This window comes from Montipora capricornis, chromosome 4 (assembly GCF_036669925.1).
Source record: "Montipora capricornis isolate CH-2021 chromosome 4, ASM3666992v2, whole genome shotgun sequence".
NCBI classification, from domain to species: Eukaryota; Metazoa; Cnidaria; class Anthozoa; order Scleractinia; family Acroporidae; genus Montipora; species Montipora capricornis.
In genome coordinates, this window is record NC_090886.1 from 43,601,557 (window position 1) to 43,618,749 (window position 17,193).

The 17,193-nt window shown below is 32.9% G+C and overlaps 3 protein-coding genes across 4 annotated transcripts in view; 1 reads left to right on the forward strand and 2 right to left on the reverse strand.

Moving 5' to 3' along the window:
* The window catches only part of LOC138047044 (P2X purinoceptor 4-like), a 25,724-nt gene extending 21,467 nt beyond the window's left edge, over positions 1-4,257 (reverse strand). For both annotated transcript variants that reach the window (XM_068893731.1, XM_068893732.1), the window contains exons 1-4: positions 4,036-4,257; positions 2,874-3,036; positions 786-933; positions 261-378 (exon numbers count right to left, since the gene is read on the reverse strand). In XM_068893731.1, coding sequence (XP_068749832.1) covers positions 261-378; positions 786-933; positions 2,874-3,036; positions 4,036-4,178 — 572 coding nt within the window. In that variant the 5' untranslated portion in view covers positions 4,179-4,257. The remainder of the gene's footprint in view (positions 1-260; positions 379-785; positions 934-2,873; positions 3,037-4,035) is intronic.
* LOC138044955 (NLR family CARD domain-containing protein 3-like) overlaps positions 1-17,193 on the reverse strand; it is a 383,130-nt gene that overhangs the window by 303,600 nt on the left and 62,337 nt on the right. The gene's annotated exons all lie outside the window — the stretch shown is intronic.
* Positions 4,424-8,303, forward strand: LOC138047048 (uncharacterized). The gene is made up of 2 exons (XM_068893736.1): positions 4,424-5,401; positions 8,252-8,303. The coding sequence occupies exons 1-2, from the start codon at positions 4,456-4,458 to the stop codon at positions 8,263-8,265; spliced, it is 960 nt and encodes a 319-aa protein (XP_068749837.1). The 5' UTR covers positions 4,424-4,455; the 3' UTR covers positions 8,266-8,303.

Below are 17,193 nucleotides of genomic sequence, written 5' to 3' on the forward strand. Positions count from 1 at the left end.
TACAATTTTAGGAAGCCGTGCCCTTTTAAGAATTTTAAGGCTCGTACAAATTGCTTTAAGAACACTGTCTTTCTTTCCAGCAATGACCATTATTTAGATTTGAATATTTACTAAAGTTTAATTACAAATAGTTTTAATAATAATTTTTACATGTAAATATTTCTTTAGTTATCAATTATTTATGTAATTTTTAGGCAATTCAGTCTAGTGACTGCCTTGTAAATGCTGCAATAAACTATCTATCTATCTATCTCACACACCTCAAATTGTAGCCAGGCATTGGAAGTTCATCAATCTCCACTGGGCACCAAGCATAAATTTCACAAACGTTTTTATCTTTCTTTCCTTTAACAGGCACACATCTTCCGGTCCTGTAGCCTAGAGGAAGGTAATATATCCAGCTGAAACTTTCAATTAGCAACCAATCTTTTATATTTTGGTCAAAAAATATGCGAGATTCAATAAGTTAACAAGGTATTAATACATTTAGTTTATTTCCTGAGCTTTCGTTAAGTGATTTAATTGTTGGAAATTGAGACAAACAAATTCAGTCATCAAAAGATAAAACAATAATATTATTGAACTTGGTTATCGCAAAATATCATGATTTGTCAGTGTCTCCTGGATCAATTATTTGTCTCAACCTTTGGCTTCCGCAAAAAATTGATCTGCTCGCCACTGACAAATTACGATATTTTGCTCAACCTTGCCCAATAATTTAATTGTTAATTATTATTTTATTAAAGTATTAGTAAAGGAAGAAGGAGCAAGAGTCTTGTGCCTACCATGTCCATTTGTAACAGGTTCCAACCTTGGGCAGTCACTGTCCCTCGTGCAGTTTACATTCGGAAACTTTGGGTCCTCAGCACATGCAGACTGTGTTTGATTTGGTGAAATTATCATGTTTGTCATCACAAATACAGCCTTATCTTCCTGTTTTTGAACCAGAAAACAACTATATTTAACACTCTTTAACCTCAAGGGTGGTAGCACTATTTTTAGTCTAGCTGATGGCACACAAGCTTTACTTACAAATGAGAAAACACATAGACGGTTAAATGATAAAGATGAAAATGAAAATGATGACAATGCCTAATTAAAAGACTGGTTGTAGTTGCGACAACAATTGATACAAAACACTGAGATAAGAATACTATTTTTGATGCTAACTGATAGTTCATAATGACAAGTAAATATGATAATTATTATTAAATGATAGCTGTGTCATCTAGGAGCAATATTCTAATTATAAATTCACAGGGGCGCCAAATGTATGTGTCGAGACAATAAGGTGCATAGCGCTGAGTTGGCTACAATCCTCTCATATTCAACAAGCACAAGTGGAATAATAATATTGTTTTACCAAAAATACCCACAAATTATGGATAAATCTTCCCTTCTTTCTAAAAACAAAACAACTGATGTATACAGTTACAGATGATAATTGTATTCTAGCATGGTATACATGTAGTTAACAACTATTCAAGGAAGTGGAGGTGGCTAGTGGTAGATATTTGCCCATAAGGACTTGTATGGGAATCTTGATAACAAACTGAAAAAGAAATTTACCCACATAAGTTCTCAAAAAAAAAGCTGTACTTTTTTGTGTGGTTATTTGCCTGATTGAATGCGTTTTAAGCGACTTCAATCTAAAATTCCCGGGTTGTACCTAAATAAAGGAAAGGCTGGCAACTAATTTCTAGCTTACCTCACATCTCGCCGATAAAATCCCACTTCTCTGGCATCAGTCACACTCAACCTCCGGCGATGGCCACACGGGTAAATTTACTTCTCCTTGACCAAGTTTCAAGGTCCAGCGAGCATCCATTGCTTAGAAACAGCAAAAAATCTTCAAATTTTTAAAATCCTTCGAGGCTCGCTGACAACGGATTTTGACACGGCTGGTCACCCCTTCACTGATTTGCTCTCACCGCATCAAGGCTCAGATGAACGGTTGACCAGCCATGTCAAAATTCATTGTAAGCGAGCCTCAAAGGATTTTAAAAATTTGAATATTTTTCGTTGTTTCTAAGCAATGGACGCTTGCTGGACCTTGAAACTTGGTTAAGGAGAAGTAAATTTATCTGTGTGGCCATCGCCGGAGTTTGAGCATGACTGATGCCGCAGAAGTGTGATTATATGGGCAAGATGTGGGGTAAGCTAGAAATTAGTTGCCAGCCTTTCCTTTATTTAGGTAAGAGTGACAACCTGGGAATTTGAGAAGTCGTTTAAATCGCATTCAACCAGGCAAATAACCACACAAAAACCGGGAAAGTCACCACGACAATAAATTACAGCTTTTTTATTGAAAACTTTTGCAGGTAAATATCTTTTTCAGTTTGTTACTGAGATTCCCAAACAAATCCTTATAATTTTTTACCCTCCGAGTCTGGGCCGCCTGTGATATACCGAGCGGCAAAGCTGCGAGGTCAGCACTAGCCACTGACACTCTGTTAACAATGAGGTGATTTATCAAGTTGTTTTAGTACATGCAGTGATATTATATAGCACCAAAAGATGGTTTTAACTCATTTATTCCTGCAACGATTACAATATTTTTGGGCCCAAATCCCACACAAGTTGCTCGGAGGTGAAAAGCAAAGGATATTCTAAGTTTGAGTAGCCAATCAGAGCATGCCTTCAACACTATCCACTTTTTTAGTATACTTTATAATACACCATATACCATGATGTCCATTATAAATAAAACCAATCAAAACCCTAGAATTGCCTTATCCAATGATCTAGTTTTTAATAATATAATTATATTATTATTATGATTATATTAAATAAATTATTTATTATATACGAATGCAATTTAACCAATGTATCGAGACCTACGCATTATTAATAATTTTAAGTCCTCCATGTACCTCAGGGGGTATCACATAATCAGACGAATCCCAAACATGGACTCCTCCATACAATGCTAACTGCTGACTGAGGTTTGTGAGTGATACTCCTTTGACTTTTGTTGTTACAGAGCTGAACGGTTCTTGGAATTCTTGATAGCCTTTCTTATAAACTATCACATACCTGTGAAGCCAAAATTAGGTTGCAAAAAGATTTAAATGTAGTGAGATTTTATCGATCTATCTAGCTACATGTTCCAGCACATGGCAAAGTCCCTCGCTGACTCATGGCTGTTTCTGCTTAGCTGGCCTCATACACCATAAGCCTTTTTGAGACATCACTGCCAAGACGGCTGCTTCTGCTGGAGAGAACAGGACAGCCAGAACACCAGGGACTCCAGATCGCCTACTCTTCGCAAATAGTGTCTGGGTTATTTCAAGTCCCACAGGGAACTTATAATAAAACATATAAGACATGGTTTATAGCCCTTATCCGAGAAGACTTGAAAGTCTAACCATTTGCAGTTGAAATTACAAGTCAGCACTTCCTCCTCTTTCTCCTCCTGAGTGTTGATGCGGCCGGAGTTCGAGCCCGCGACCTCCCACATGGCAGCCCGGTGCTCAACCAACTGAGCTAATGCTAAAAACACTCAAAAATGACCCAAGGGGTTTAGACAGAAAACAATTTACCTGTATCTTCCATAAACAAGCTAAAACTGCTGTAGCTCTGTGAGCTCTCAATGTCTTTTATTCTTTTTATCCACATTCTGTAAATTAACGTTAATTATTTTCTGTCTGAACCCCTTGGGGCTGACCTTCACACCATATACCTATACGTATTATAGGGACATTCCATTTATTAGATTCCTACTGGTTGGATTTTTGTTGGCACCCTTTGAAAAAACCCTTTCCTACCCCTTCACTTTTTTGTCGGTGCCTTTGAAAAAGATTCCTACCGGTGGAATTGTGATGGGCCTCATCCATAGGTGGGGGGGGGGGCGGGGGGAGGGGTCGGATTATAAATGGAATGTCCCACAGTTAATTCTGATAAATTAACGAATTTTTAATGATTAGGAACTTCCAGAAAGGAATTCACTTAACCAGAGATTCACGATTCCAAAATTGCATGTAGTTGACGCTCAAAAGTCAGAGTATTGTTAAAACTTATTAAAATTCTACTTACCCAATTACGTAAACAACTATGACTAATTGTATGAATCGATTGATCAATCCAACTCTTTTACTCTTGATGTGCACTATCTTGGAGGTATCATACTCAAAGAGGGTGGAGAGAATAACACCACAAATCTGGCTACAAGATACCATGTTTACGTCAAAATACACACCCAAAACAAGCACTTCCTAAGGTGACTACTAACACACCAAATACCATTGCGGTATAAGTATAATTTTTGTATCTCGTCAAAATTTGAGGAGGAAAACCGGGTACTAATTAAACCTGGTTTCTTTGCCTCCCTTGACAAGGGAGGGGAGGCAAAGAATGGAGACCCTGGAAACGAGGTTGCTTCCAAAATGGCGGGCTAGGCACGTCACTGAAACAGTTGCTAGATTTCTGTTGATTCTCACATTTCAAACGCGTCGCATGTCAACGACTGCAATTGCAATGACTTCCTTCGACTCCAGTCATCTGCCTTTAACCACTAAGTCGCCCGCCATGGTAGGAAAACATACTCCCTTTTGCGGAAACAACTGCAGCTTCTTGCATCACAACTTGGTGACAGCGCTTTTGATCGATGGGCGGAAAGCGGCATCAAGGATTCATCCGTGTACTGGAGATTTGCCCTCTGCACTAAAGGTCGCCATTGACTCTGCGACATCAGCTGGCTGGGATCAAAACTGTTTCATCCCAGATCCTTTGGACCAACTCAGATGCCCGCTTCTATTTCTTGCTTGTGCTTTTGGCAAATTTGCCGTTGTCCAAGGACTTTTGCGAAACGACTTCATCGCGAACGTGTTGAATGAACATGGCGAAACGGCTTTACATTTTGCTGCTAAGCATTTCCATGTGAATAAAGGCAACGTATCATTTGACCGTGAGGGAGCGTTTGAGAAAGTGTTGCATTGCCTAACTGAAGATTCTCCCAAGCTTTTAGCTGCTCAGGACAATCGTGGTTTCACACCTTTTCACGTATCGGCCATCAGCATGAAATTTGAAGGCAGATCGTATCACAAGAAAATTCGTTTTCATCAATTTTGCTTGAAAAGCATGATCAAGCGACTTGTTGAGCTCGAAAAGGCCTCGATATTTACACGACATGAAGCTAGGGACATCATTAAAACTCCAGAGATCCACGGGTTGGACTCTGTATTGCACATTTTAGCACGTAGGAGTGAGAACTTTGAATTGTTGAAGTTTGCGCGAGATTCATTGTTCCAGGGAAGATTTCCAGAAAACAAAAACAAGGAAGGCCAAACTGTCCTATCTCTAGCGTGGAGCACTGATCCCAGAGGGGCTATGAACACGTTCCATTTTTCATCAGATATTCCTAGTCTACAAGAAGTTGATTTCATTGGGGAGAAAAATCAAGGTAAACATCAATAATCAGAATAGTGGGAAGTGCACAGTAAGGTGAAAGCTGAACAGGTTTTAGGATAACTGTGGTTTGGGGCAAACAAAAGAGAATAAAGCTGCTGTTACACATTGAAACTTTAAGCTGAAACTTGTGTACAACGGTGCTGCAAAAAAAGTTTCAGCAGGCGGTGCGCCGTGTAACATGTAAGGTCGAAACTCGTTCGGAAACGTTGAAACTGGTTTCAAAATGTTGTTTACGTGGCCTTAGCCAGTTTCTGATTGGCTTAGTTTGCAACATAGCGTAACAAAACCGAGCGAGACCAGTTTCACGAAGTGGTGTTACACGGTGAAACTCCTGTTTTTATCACCACTGCGATTGCTGTGATCTTTGCAGAACTAGGAAGCAGTTCTACTTTTCATGAAACTTGTGTCGCAACAGAAGTTCAAAAAAGTCTTGGTGCGATGCCTCCTGAAACTTGTTTCGCAGCGCTGTTGCAGACAAGTTTCAGGTGAAAGTTTAAACATGTAAAAGCGGCTTAAGACAAAAAACAAAGACAGGTGCCTCAAAGACAGAGGTTGATACCAAATGTTCAATATTAGGGGAGTTTGAAGCTGTGCTCCTCTTTGTTCCTGACAACCTTTCCCATACTGGTGCATAGTTTTGTAATAAGACCAAAAGTCCATGTACAGCCACTGTACATGACTATTCACTATGGTCTTCGTATTTGGGTGTCTTGCGCTGTCCCCTGCTATATCAGGAACAAATGGACCGGTTTTAAAAATGTGTGACCATGAAGGATACAAGTAATATAGTAGTTGGGGGTACTAGCGTAAAATACAAATGATAAATACCAATGCAAAATACAACAATGAATAACAAAGACTAATAATATTGCTTGGATGGCGAACGAAGTGAGCGATCCAAGCAATATTATTAGTATTTGTTAACCAACATAAAATGCCAATAAAAATTTAACTACTTGTGATTTGGGTTGAAATACTGCTTTTTTTATTCCTTGAATAATAATTTTAATACAAATACTAGTTTCCAATACAAATACAAACGTATTAAAGAGATTTAGGCGAGCCGCAGCGCAAAAAAGCTTTAGCTTTTTGAGCAGGGGATGGTGAGCCATTTAAAATCTCACGAGCAATGGAGCAAGTTTTTATTGGGATTGTATTATAATACAAAATTTATATCACACTAAAAAATTAAACAAAGAATTACAACACAAAATTTTTTTTATATATTTTTCAAAAAATTCAAACAAAGAAACAAATAATAAATCCAAATGTTTAAATATTTGCATAATCAAATGGAAGAATCACAAAGCGCGACATTATTGAAAACTAAATAAAGGTGTTTTCCCCGTGATTTTTAACCGATCAAAACTTGAACATTTTTTTCCACAAATGTGTACACGTTTGTATAATTTTTCAGTGAAACTTTACACATTTGTGTAATTTTTTGTGTAATAGGTGATGCATGAAGTGTGTTTAAATATTCGCATAATCAAATTGAACAGGAAAAAATCACCATAGCGTGACATTCTCTGAAATTCATACAAATAAATTTGTTCAATGAGTAAACTTTATGAGTAAACTTTAAGTAAACTTTATTAGTTAACTTTATAAGTAAGCTTTATCATTCAGATTGTTTTAGTGTGTTGATTTTATAATGTCCGTAAGCATGTGATTTTATTCCATTGTCTAATAAAAATCATTTGTCATCGAAGCATGACAATGACACTTTATAGGTGGTTTTCACGTGACGTTATCGCCGCCATGTTGGTGGACGAAAACAAAAGATCTCTCATTAGCTTCTTTTGTTCGTCCACCAGCAATTGTACATTGCAGCATTGTTATCGGTGTCTCTAGAGATTGGTTGCAAACCACCTATTCATAGCTTCCAAGTTGATGATGGTTGCTTCGAATGGTTTTCATTGTATGATACATTTGTCTGTTATTAAATAGCATTTGTTTATAGTCTTCACGTTTGATATTTTTTGGAATAATAATCCTTTTAATTCCTTTGGCTGTTTTATTATTTTGATCATTGTTTTTTATATAAGAATACATTTTAGATCTTAAACCAATGAATTCTGTAATTGGAATACATGAAGTTTCATCTTTGAATTTGCCAATAATTTTTTTATTAGTTTTATCATAGAATTTACTATTTTCTGGATAATCACTGAAATCAAATTTTTCTTTATTATTCCAAAAGTCTTTAAACACATCATTGGTTGTAATTTCATAAGTCAGTGAGTCTGTGTCTGTGAATAATAATTTTGCTTTATTATTGTACTTTTGTTTGATATAATTATAGTGAAAATCATACATTAATGTCTTTGAAATATCCGAAATACACATTCCAATATAAGCTGGTCTATTAAGAGTAAGAGATTCTTTTATTTTATGCACAGCTACTAGATTTTCATGGAAGATCTTACCACTTACATAAGTAGGTTTAGCAGCTATTTTTAACAGTTTCTTTTCATCTGTTACCAATCTAACATTAACTCTTTTTCTTAAATTTTCCATTGATTTTCCGTATACAGCATTATTCATCAACTTAAAAAAGTCTTTTTCGAAAGTGTTTGTAGCATTTGTTCTTTTCTGTGCATTAAAATCAATATACTGCTTTAGCCAAGGAGATTGATCAAACTCTAGTACTCTATGAACTTTAGTGACTTTTAATCCAAGATCAGTATATAATTGAAGGTTCTGTGATGAAGAACATACTTCTCTTTGTTTTTCAAAGTTGGAATTAGTTTATGTACTAGACATGTTGATATTTTAAATTTATCAGCAATATTTTTAGCATTTTCAGATAGCATTTTTTTTGTAACTTTGATTTTTTCAGGAGGAAGAGGATAATCATTATGCAAATCATGTAATTCTTTTGGATACTCAAGTTTAACGTCTAAAATAAACCCTTTTTTGCTATCTTCTTTATATTTAGCTAGGTGTAGCTTATCAATTTGTTTTTGTGTTAACCAGTTGAAATTGCCGTATGGAAGGCATTGTGACATTGCAAAACCGTATAAATTATTGGCATCTAAATACATAATATACTTTGAAGGCACCTTGTCATTGTATATTTTCATGTATTTATTGTTTGCTTTTGAATAACGATTAGCTATGTAACTAATACCACCTCTCATACCTTTTTCAACAAATTGGTACATATCAACATCAATAAGTTCTAATTTTATGTTTGTCATTTTAAGAATAGCATCCCAACTAAGACCAGGGCTTGTAAAATAATGAGCAGGATCTAATTTGTAATACTGCAAACATGTTTTTCTGAAATTTTCAAAAACATCAGCTAATAAAAGAATGTCAGATTTAAGATACAAGTTGTGATATTTACCCAGAGTTTTCAAATTAAAAGTATTCCATACGTTTTGAGCATGATTGTATTGATTATCTGATATATTTTCATCATTTAAAATGCTGTAAAAATCGTCTTTGTTTGGTAATTTTGTTTCATTAAATTTGTCAAATGAATCCATACAATCATAAGGATATACCCCTTTTTGTTTCATAAGCTGAAACTTCGTTTTTGAATTCTTTTTTTGTGTATTTGAATGTTTCATTAGGGAGATTGATGACAAGTTTATCAAGACTTGAACTCATAAATTGAAAACTATCAATGAATGTTAAATTATTACCAAGCATAAAAGCCATATACATTGCACTTTTCCATATTATTTGGTATGGCAGTAATATTCATTTGGCATTCTTCTCCTTTCTTTATAATTTATATTTATGATTTTTAGCTACACTGTATTTGCCCAATATTTTGCATTATAAAATGTGAATCATAACCACGTAAATTGTGAAATATAACTGGTATCTTATCAGTCAGTCGGAAATTAAGATTACAATCTTGATGAGCTGATCCTCTAAATGATCCAGTGATATGACAATGATCTCTAACCACAATATCTTATTTATTTCAATATATTATTTATTTCAAATGTGGCATTCATCAGCTTTTTAAAGTTTTCCTCATCTTCTTTTGTCATTTTTAATGGTTTGTTGAATTTGTATTTGATGACATTTTTACAATATTTAACCTCTTCAAGCATCTTTTCCATCAATTTGTATACAGCATTTTCACCTCTATAAATTTGAACTGGTTTGCTGTATTTATTATCATAACAACAAACAACTTTATAACCATAATCACAAGCAGTATACTTTTGATAAGCTTCAGTGTATGATTTGTCGTTATTTGGTTTGCAACCCTTAACTTTTTCCGTAATAGCTTCAAAATCCGCATCTATAACAAATGGAACAGGAAGTTGTTTATGAAAATTAGTACATTTTACTTTTGAACCTTTTTCAGGCATTTTAGTAGCTTTTCCACCATTTATTTTAATACATATTTTTTTGTGATTATTTAAAGCTTGCATAGAACTAAAACATTGCAAGCAATACATACAAAAGTGTTTTCTTTCTTTGTGTTTTGTTTGATTATACATAATATAAGTACATAATGTTTATTTTCATTTTCTGTAATCATTAATAAATTCATATGATCTTCATACTTTTCTTTTGATACATGGATTGGAAATGGTTGTTAATTTTCATAACCAAATGCATTGAATGTTACTTTACATTGTTAATCTGTTTAATTGTTACTGGAAATTCAATGCCTTGATAATTTAGATTTTTGATAAATGATCTGTCAGACGTTTTTATCCTTTGTGGATCTTTGTTTTGCGGATTAAGATGTCTGATATGACACCATCTAAAGCATTAATTATCGTTGCATTTTAAGTTTATCAATCCTTTTGCACTATTACATAATTCATTTGGTAGGTTAATGTAAGATGATCCTTTCATTGGTTGATATTTAACAATATTAAGGTAATGATTATTAATTGATTTTATAAGCCAACCAGATCTTTCAGAAATCCATTTACTTACAATATTAGTAATATTTCCTGTTTTGATAATTTTAAAGCTAGTTCTATTTGCGTTTTATTAATTGTTTGTGCTTTACTGTTAAAATAAGCGTATTTAATTTTTTTCTCATTACTTGACTGCTTTTCAAATGTTATATTAAGGGTTTCAATGAATTTTAATCCTTTCATTTCGTTTAAAATTTTTTCAATATGTATTTCAATTGCTTTTCGTGTGTTTTGTGATTGAATTAAGGGATCTTTATCGTTTTTAATGATAGTTTTGTATGATTTTGTGTAGGCTTTTAAAGCTTTGTTTGTTTCTTTTATTATAGTTCTTGGTAGTGGTACAGAATTTTTAAGAAGCTGTTTTTTAGTTCTTAAAGCTGGAATTGGTTTATAATCATCACGAAATTCAAGTGGTGGTTCGATTATATTATCTTCATAATCTTGAACTATTTGTTTAACACTACGACGTGGTGTAGGTATTGGTTTTCCCTTTATAGTTTTTTTTATTTTGTTAAATTTTCGTTTGATTGGTTTGTGTAGCTCATCTGCTAACTGTTGCTGCCAGTTTATTTTCTCTTTACTCAACGGCTTTTTACGTCTTTTGGCTTAACACCAAGACCAAGTTTTTGTTTTGTATTGATTACATTTCAAGTCAACCAATGGCCCCTTTGCCTATTGTTGTATGGAACATTATCTAAATCTTGAACCATTTTCCTGTCAGCTTTATTTTTGCATTTTCTATCATTTACAAACAGCATAATCAACATCATGTTGCATTGCAATGGCATCAGTTGGTCCTGTTGGTTGATCATATATTTCAAGTATTTCGCCTGTAATTGGGTCATATTCGAGCTGTTGTTCTAATGGATTATATGGTCCAGTATATTTATGACCAGGAAAAGTAAAACCTGATTGAGGTCTTGGTAATTTACCAATAGCTTTATGTAAATCAAAAGGTAAATCAAAACCACTTCCATCTAAATCTTTTCTGTTTGTTTTCTATTTTTTCTTTGGTCTAATTTTAGTCGACAATTGATCAAAAGCTTGTGATCCAACATTTTGAATTGTTGGATTGAGTTTAGCCAAAGCATATTCAACGGCTTTTTTCTACAATTTTGGATCTCGTAACATTTCTGATGTGTAATAACGACCCATTTTAACAGCTTTTTTTACCAAGATAAGGTACTCCTTTGGTTAAAAATAATTCTGCTGCTGTATTACTAATATTTAATAACAATCCATTACCAGACATGCTTTGTGATTTATTTTTATAAAGCCCCTCTAATTCTGAGGGGTAATAAGTTTAAATTATTCTGTTTAACAAATCAAGTCTTTTTAATGCCGCATTCAGCACAAGTGCAAAAAAACATGTCCACCATTTTTTTGTTTGTTTATAACCTGAAGGTTCAACACATTCAGTTTGTTTTTTTTGTTTAACGCAATATGATTTAACCATTTTATATATATATATAAATTACATATTTTTGAAATAATTGATTATAAAACGATTGATCATTCGTATCAAATTTGGCATCATGGATTGTTGCTAATATACTTTTTCCATTTTGCCTTTCCAATAAGTATAAGTAATATAGACACCAATTGTAAATGGTTTGAACCCAGGAGTCATATAATTAAGTAAAGTACTATCGTCCGTGTGAGTGTAGTCCTGAGAAGGACTGTTTGAGATGTCAAATGTCATCTCAAACAGTCCTTCTGAGGACTACACTCACCCAGACAATCGTACTTTACTTAATTATAGACACCAATATCGACACAAAACGCTGTATTTGTTTGTTGCTTGTATTAAGAGAAATTTCAACTTTTTTAGGCATTAACAGACCGAAAGAATCCCAAGTATTCTGCTTGATTGTTTATATTTCTAAATGCTACCCGATGAGTGCCCTGTCCAATCATTGTATCTAAATTGAATATCCCACATGCTTTTCGAATTTTAGACGGAAGAATGTCTCTTGAATAAATACGTCTGAAATGTTTGAAACCAAGCTTTTTAACCCAATCAATCAGATCAAAGTTGCTCAGTGGTTTATTGATAAATTTTATATTAACTGGCCTAAGATTGGAATTTTGTTCGTTGTTTGACTTTTTGCTATGCCTAACATTGAAGTTAGTAATCCTGTTCCTTTTTTTGGTTTCTGTTTTTTTATTTATTCCAAAACCCTTTTGCATTGGCCATTGACCATTGACCATGAATAGGTGAAATTCCATAATTTTTTTGGTTCATTTTTGGTACATAGATTGCCAAAGAGCTACGAGATCGTGATCGATCGACTTGTAATCCTTTTCCAAACAGTTTTGGTAGTAAATTCATTCCTAATGGTATGCCAATTGAAGCAAGAGCACTCCAAAAAGCACCATGTTGCATCTGGTTTTTTTGTTGGCCTTAAATGCATATTAGCCACCTGTTTGATAAGCATTATTGAGATCATGCTTTTGTTTTGCTGTCAGTAAATTTAGCATTGGAACCATTTGTGTTGGTTCCATAATCGTTCCTCCTTTTTTACCAAACATTTTATCAGTAATGTTTTCACCTAATCCAGCTAAAGCTCCTGTTAATAAAGGAGCTCCAGCAGGCATTACGTTTGGTAATAATTTAGTAGCTAATGTGCTAAAAATATTACCACCAACTTTTTTAATTTGTGTTTTTGATATTTTCAAATCAGTTCCTGTTCCATTTTTCATTAATTTTTGTAGTTTTTCAATTGTGTTTTTGTTAGAATAAGCTTATCAGGTCCAGATAATTGAGAATTAGATAGTCGTAATGTTAATCTGCTATTTATAGCTCTTGCTAATGTTTGTTTTTCGTTTGGTGATAATTTAACACCATGCCATGAGAAATGTATCTTGTTGTCATATCTTGTATATATTTAGATTATACAAACGATATGTTAAAATTTAGTTAAATATAATTTGTAAAAATTTCCTTATTTATCTGAATAACAATTCACCATTGTTCTGGATAAATTCAACATCTTGCTCACTGAAAACAAGAGCGTAAATATAAAAAGCTGTTGCTGTTTCTCCAGATAATTTATAGTGAAAAGTTAGTTTAACAGTAGAATCTTTTAAATCACAATGCTGTTTAGTTAGATCGAATATAAAAATGAACAAAGCAAATGGAAATTGCTCCTATTTAATAGAGTACCTTGTGAATATTCACTATTAACGTGAAAGTATTTTAAAACATCACGATAACATGAGTCATCGGTATCTGGTTCATAATGTCTATCAGGATACTCATTCCATTTCCAATTTCTAACCAAGCATCAGACAATGTTCTTGGATTAGTAGATACTGAAAATGTATTGTACAAAAATGGATTTGTTCATCAATATTGGCATCATTGAAACAGTTTCTTTCAAATACGTCCATTTTTGTGATTTTCGATAATTGCTTGAATACATACTTTGTCCATCATCGTTAAAATAATTTGTGGTACAATCAACTGCATTCTTGTAAAACAACACGAGAATTATCGACTCCTTGCCACATAACTTGATTATCTGAAGCCAAATCAAACAATATTTCAACTCTTGTTTGGGGAAGAAGTTTATCCTCTAGTGATTCAAACAGACTATAGCGATTCAAAGGTAATTGATAATTCATAACATTTGAAGCATCTGACAGTGTTTTTCTTTGATGAAATCCTTTGTTGTAAGCAGCTTGTGCAGGTTCTCATTCGGTTGATCTATTTGTGTCTAAATAAAGCTGTAGCTGTAGTTTCAGCATAAGAATTGGTATATTCAAGCAATTTTTTGATGTTTACACTATGATTTACATCATTACAATCATATATTTTTTTATCACCAACTTTAACTGAAATGTCTTTGATCATACGTATGAATATCGTTTACTATTTCTTTTGCATCGTTAGCTGCGATATCAGTTCCATCCTTCTTTTTTACTTTAAAAGACATTGAAATTCTTTCATTATACCAGTCTTATTGTGACATACTATCATTATTAACTACAACAAATCGAGGGTTTGGCTTTTTTTGACTAGCACCATTAGCAGGATTTGCTGTTACTAAAGGTGTTGCCAATTCAAAAAATTTTTCTATTCGTTCAACATATTTGGGATTTCTAAACATTTTATATGTAAGACATTATTTTTGTTTTTTCTTCCAAGTCTACCACTAGCCATTAATCTATTCATTCTTTCTGCTATTTCAAAATATGTTAGTTGTTGTGACTTTGTTGGTTTATAATTTGTTGGAATTGATTGAATTTCAGGCTCAACTTCTATTGGTAGAATGTTATCTTCCATTGAAAAGGTCACTTTTTTTCCTTGGTTCAACAGGTGATTTTGCTTATTTTTTTCCTTGTAAAATTTTAACAGTTTTATCACCAGCCAAATTTTCTACAAAGTCTCCTGTTTTTTCAGCTCCTTTTGTTAAAGCCGTTTCAGCTAGCTTTTTACTTGTTTTTGCCGCTAATTCTTTTGATGTTTTGTTGAATAATTTGCTTGCCAAGTTGCTAAATATTCCTTCACCAGAGATATGTTTTAATTGATTCTGGGTCATATCTCATTTTGAATTCGTTTTTGTTCATATATATATTAATGAGTTATATATTATTATTCACTTTTCAATATTAATGTCATAAACCAATCAATATTATTTAAAACAACATATCATCCAATATTACACGTATCTTTCACTGTAATACGCATTTCGTTATTATTTTTGTATAACAGGTGAAAACAAGCTCTTTTTGGCTCAAAATTGAAAGGATAACTTCGTGTCAAATTATCAGTTGGAATTAAAGCTAATGTATCGGATCTTTTACCATCAGTTTATACTAATCAATTAAACTACAACCTATCTCTAATGCATCAATACTATTGGTTATATTTGGCAATCTGACTCTGTATTCTGTTGTCTTTATTAATTTTGCATCAAAACGTACAAGTGCAGTAAATTTACTATTTCTCAAATCCAGCTGCCAATTTTTTTTCAAATCTATAATTACTCTATAACATGAAAGGACAAATATCAAATAATTCCATTTTTAATCATCATCATTTTTAGCAACAGCTGAATATAATCATTGAGATCACCATAAATGTACATTCCATCAACAACGGCAATAGTTTCCCATGTTGAACCATTATCATTTAATATTTTATTTAATTATTAACATAAGTACTATTAATACTATCCCAACTAATGTCATACTTAATCGATCTAGTGCAATACTAGGTATATTGTTTGTCTTCATTGAGATATAATGGAGGTGAAAATTTAACTGTAAAATCTTCAGGTTTATTTCGTCCAATTTTTACTCTATTAATTGCTGAAATATGTCATGCTTGTTCGTTCATTTTATAATATTAAATTACATATTTTTTCAAAAGCTCGGACAAGTGTTCGTTATTAATTGCCCCTAGTTTATTCATTGTGGAGCTATTTGACTGAATTCAATTTGAACACCATTATTACGTTCAGTAATTTGAACCATCAAGTAATTCTAAGTCTATCTATCAAATCCTTGGATATTAATTGTAATACAACAACGAACCCGAGCCAATTTTGCCAAATTTTTTTACTTGATCTATGCATTGGAATGTCACGTAGTTTGTTTAATTGATCAAAACAACATTTGAGACAATGGGCTGTTATCTTTTTATTTGCTGTTAAACCTTTTTGTTAACATGTCTATTGTTTTAATCAAAAATCAGCATGTTGATCCATACGTTTGTTACCATTTTTTTGATGCAACCAGAACATAATTGACCAAATTGATTTTGGCAAATCGATCATCAAACCACCATATTGACCATTTTGTTTGATTGTTGTAAGCATTTTCTTTTCAGTTGCGTAATATTTCATTGCCTTTACCACATGCGTTTTTATAGGCCCTCGGGGGTTCAAAAGATTGGTATTCTTTTTCTAAATTTTTGTAATAATTTAATTTCATTATCCAATTTCGTTTATTCATCTAAATTTCTCGTCTTTTATGCGTGGATTTTTGAAAGATAACCCTTTTTACGACCTACTTCGTTTTAACTTTAATCGCAATTTCTTCATCATACTCATTAATATCCAATGTTATTATCAATGTATCTATTCCATATTTCAGAGGTACAGAAAAACCACGAGCAGTTATCAGATGTAATTCATTGGTTGTGAATCCTTCATCTGGTCTTGATGAAAGCATTTTTGGTTTAGAATCGATTGGCATTATTTCCTTGTTTTTTCTGGTTTTATCATTACACATATTGCAAGCATAGCAATATTCTCCAAATCTGAACTCAACGTTTTTTGGTTTTTATCATGTTGTTCAATTAATTTGTCTTGTTATTTTTATCAATCGTTTGTTTTACATCCTCTGTGAGCTTTAATTATTGGTTGAAAACCCCTCTGTTAAACCAACTTTGCATATCCTGTGGTTTTTTTTAGTGTTACTGTGTTTTATACTGTTGTAATTCCATCCTGTATTTGGTTAAATCATCTTTCCAGCTTTTTATTTTAGCTTCAGAAATTTTTCTTAGGATTATTCTATGTCCATTTATATACTTCATTTACATAAAATTATTTATCTTAACTTATCTTCATTAACTTAATATAACACATAATTTATATACAGTGGGAATACCGAATTACAATTCTGTAGAAATGAAAAAAAACAGATTTTAAACAATTGTATGGATATATGCCAAAAGATACATTTTTAGAATGCTTCTAATCATGTGAGATGAAAACAATCTTCTGCCTGTCATATGCTTTCAAAACCTCTTTTATACTTTTTAATCGAAGTCATTTTTCATGCTAAAAATCTTGAACAACAAAAAGTACCAAGAGTTGATCTAATTTGTTCGAAGACATCAGTGATCAAGTTGATTACGATATCATTAAAACAA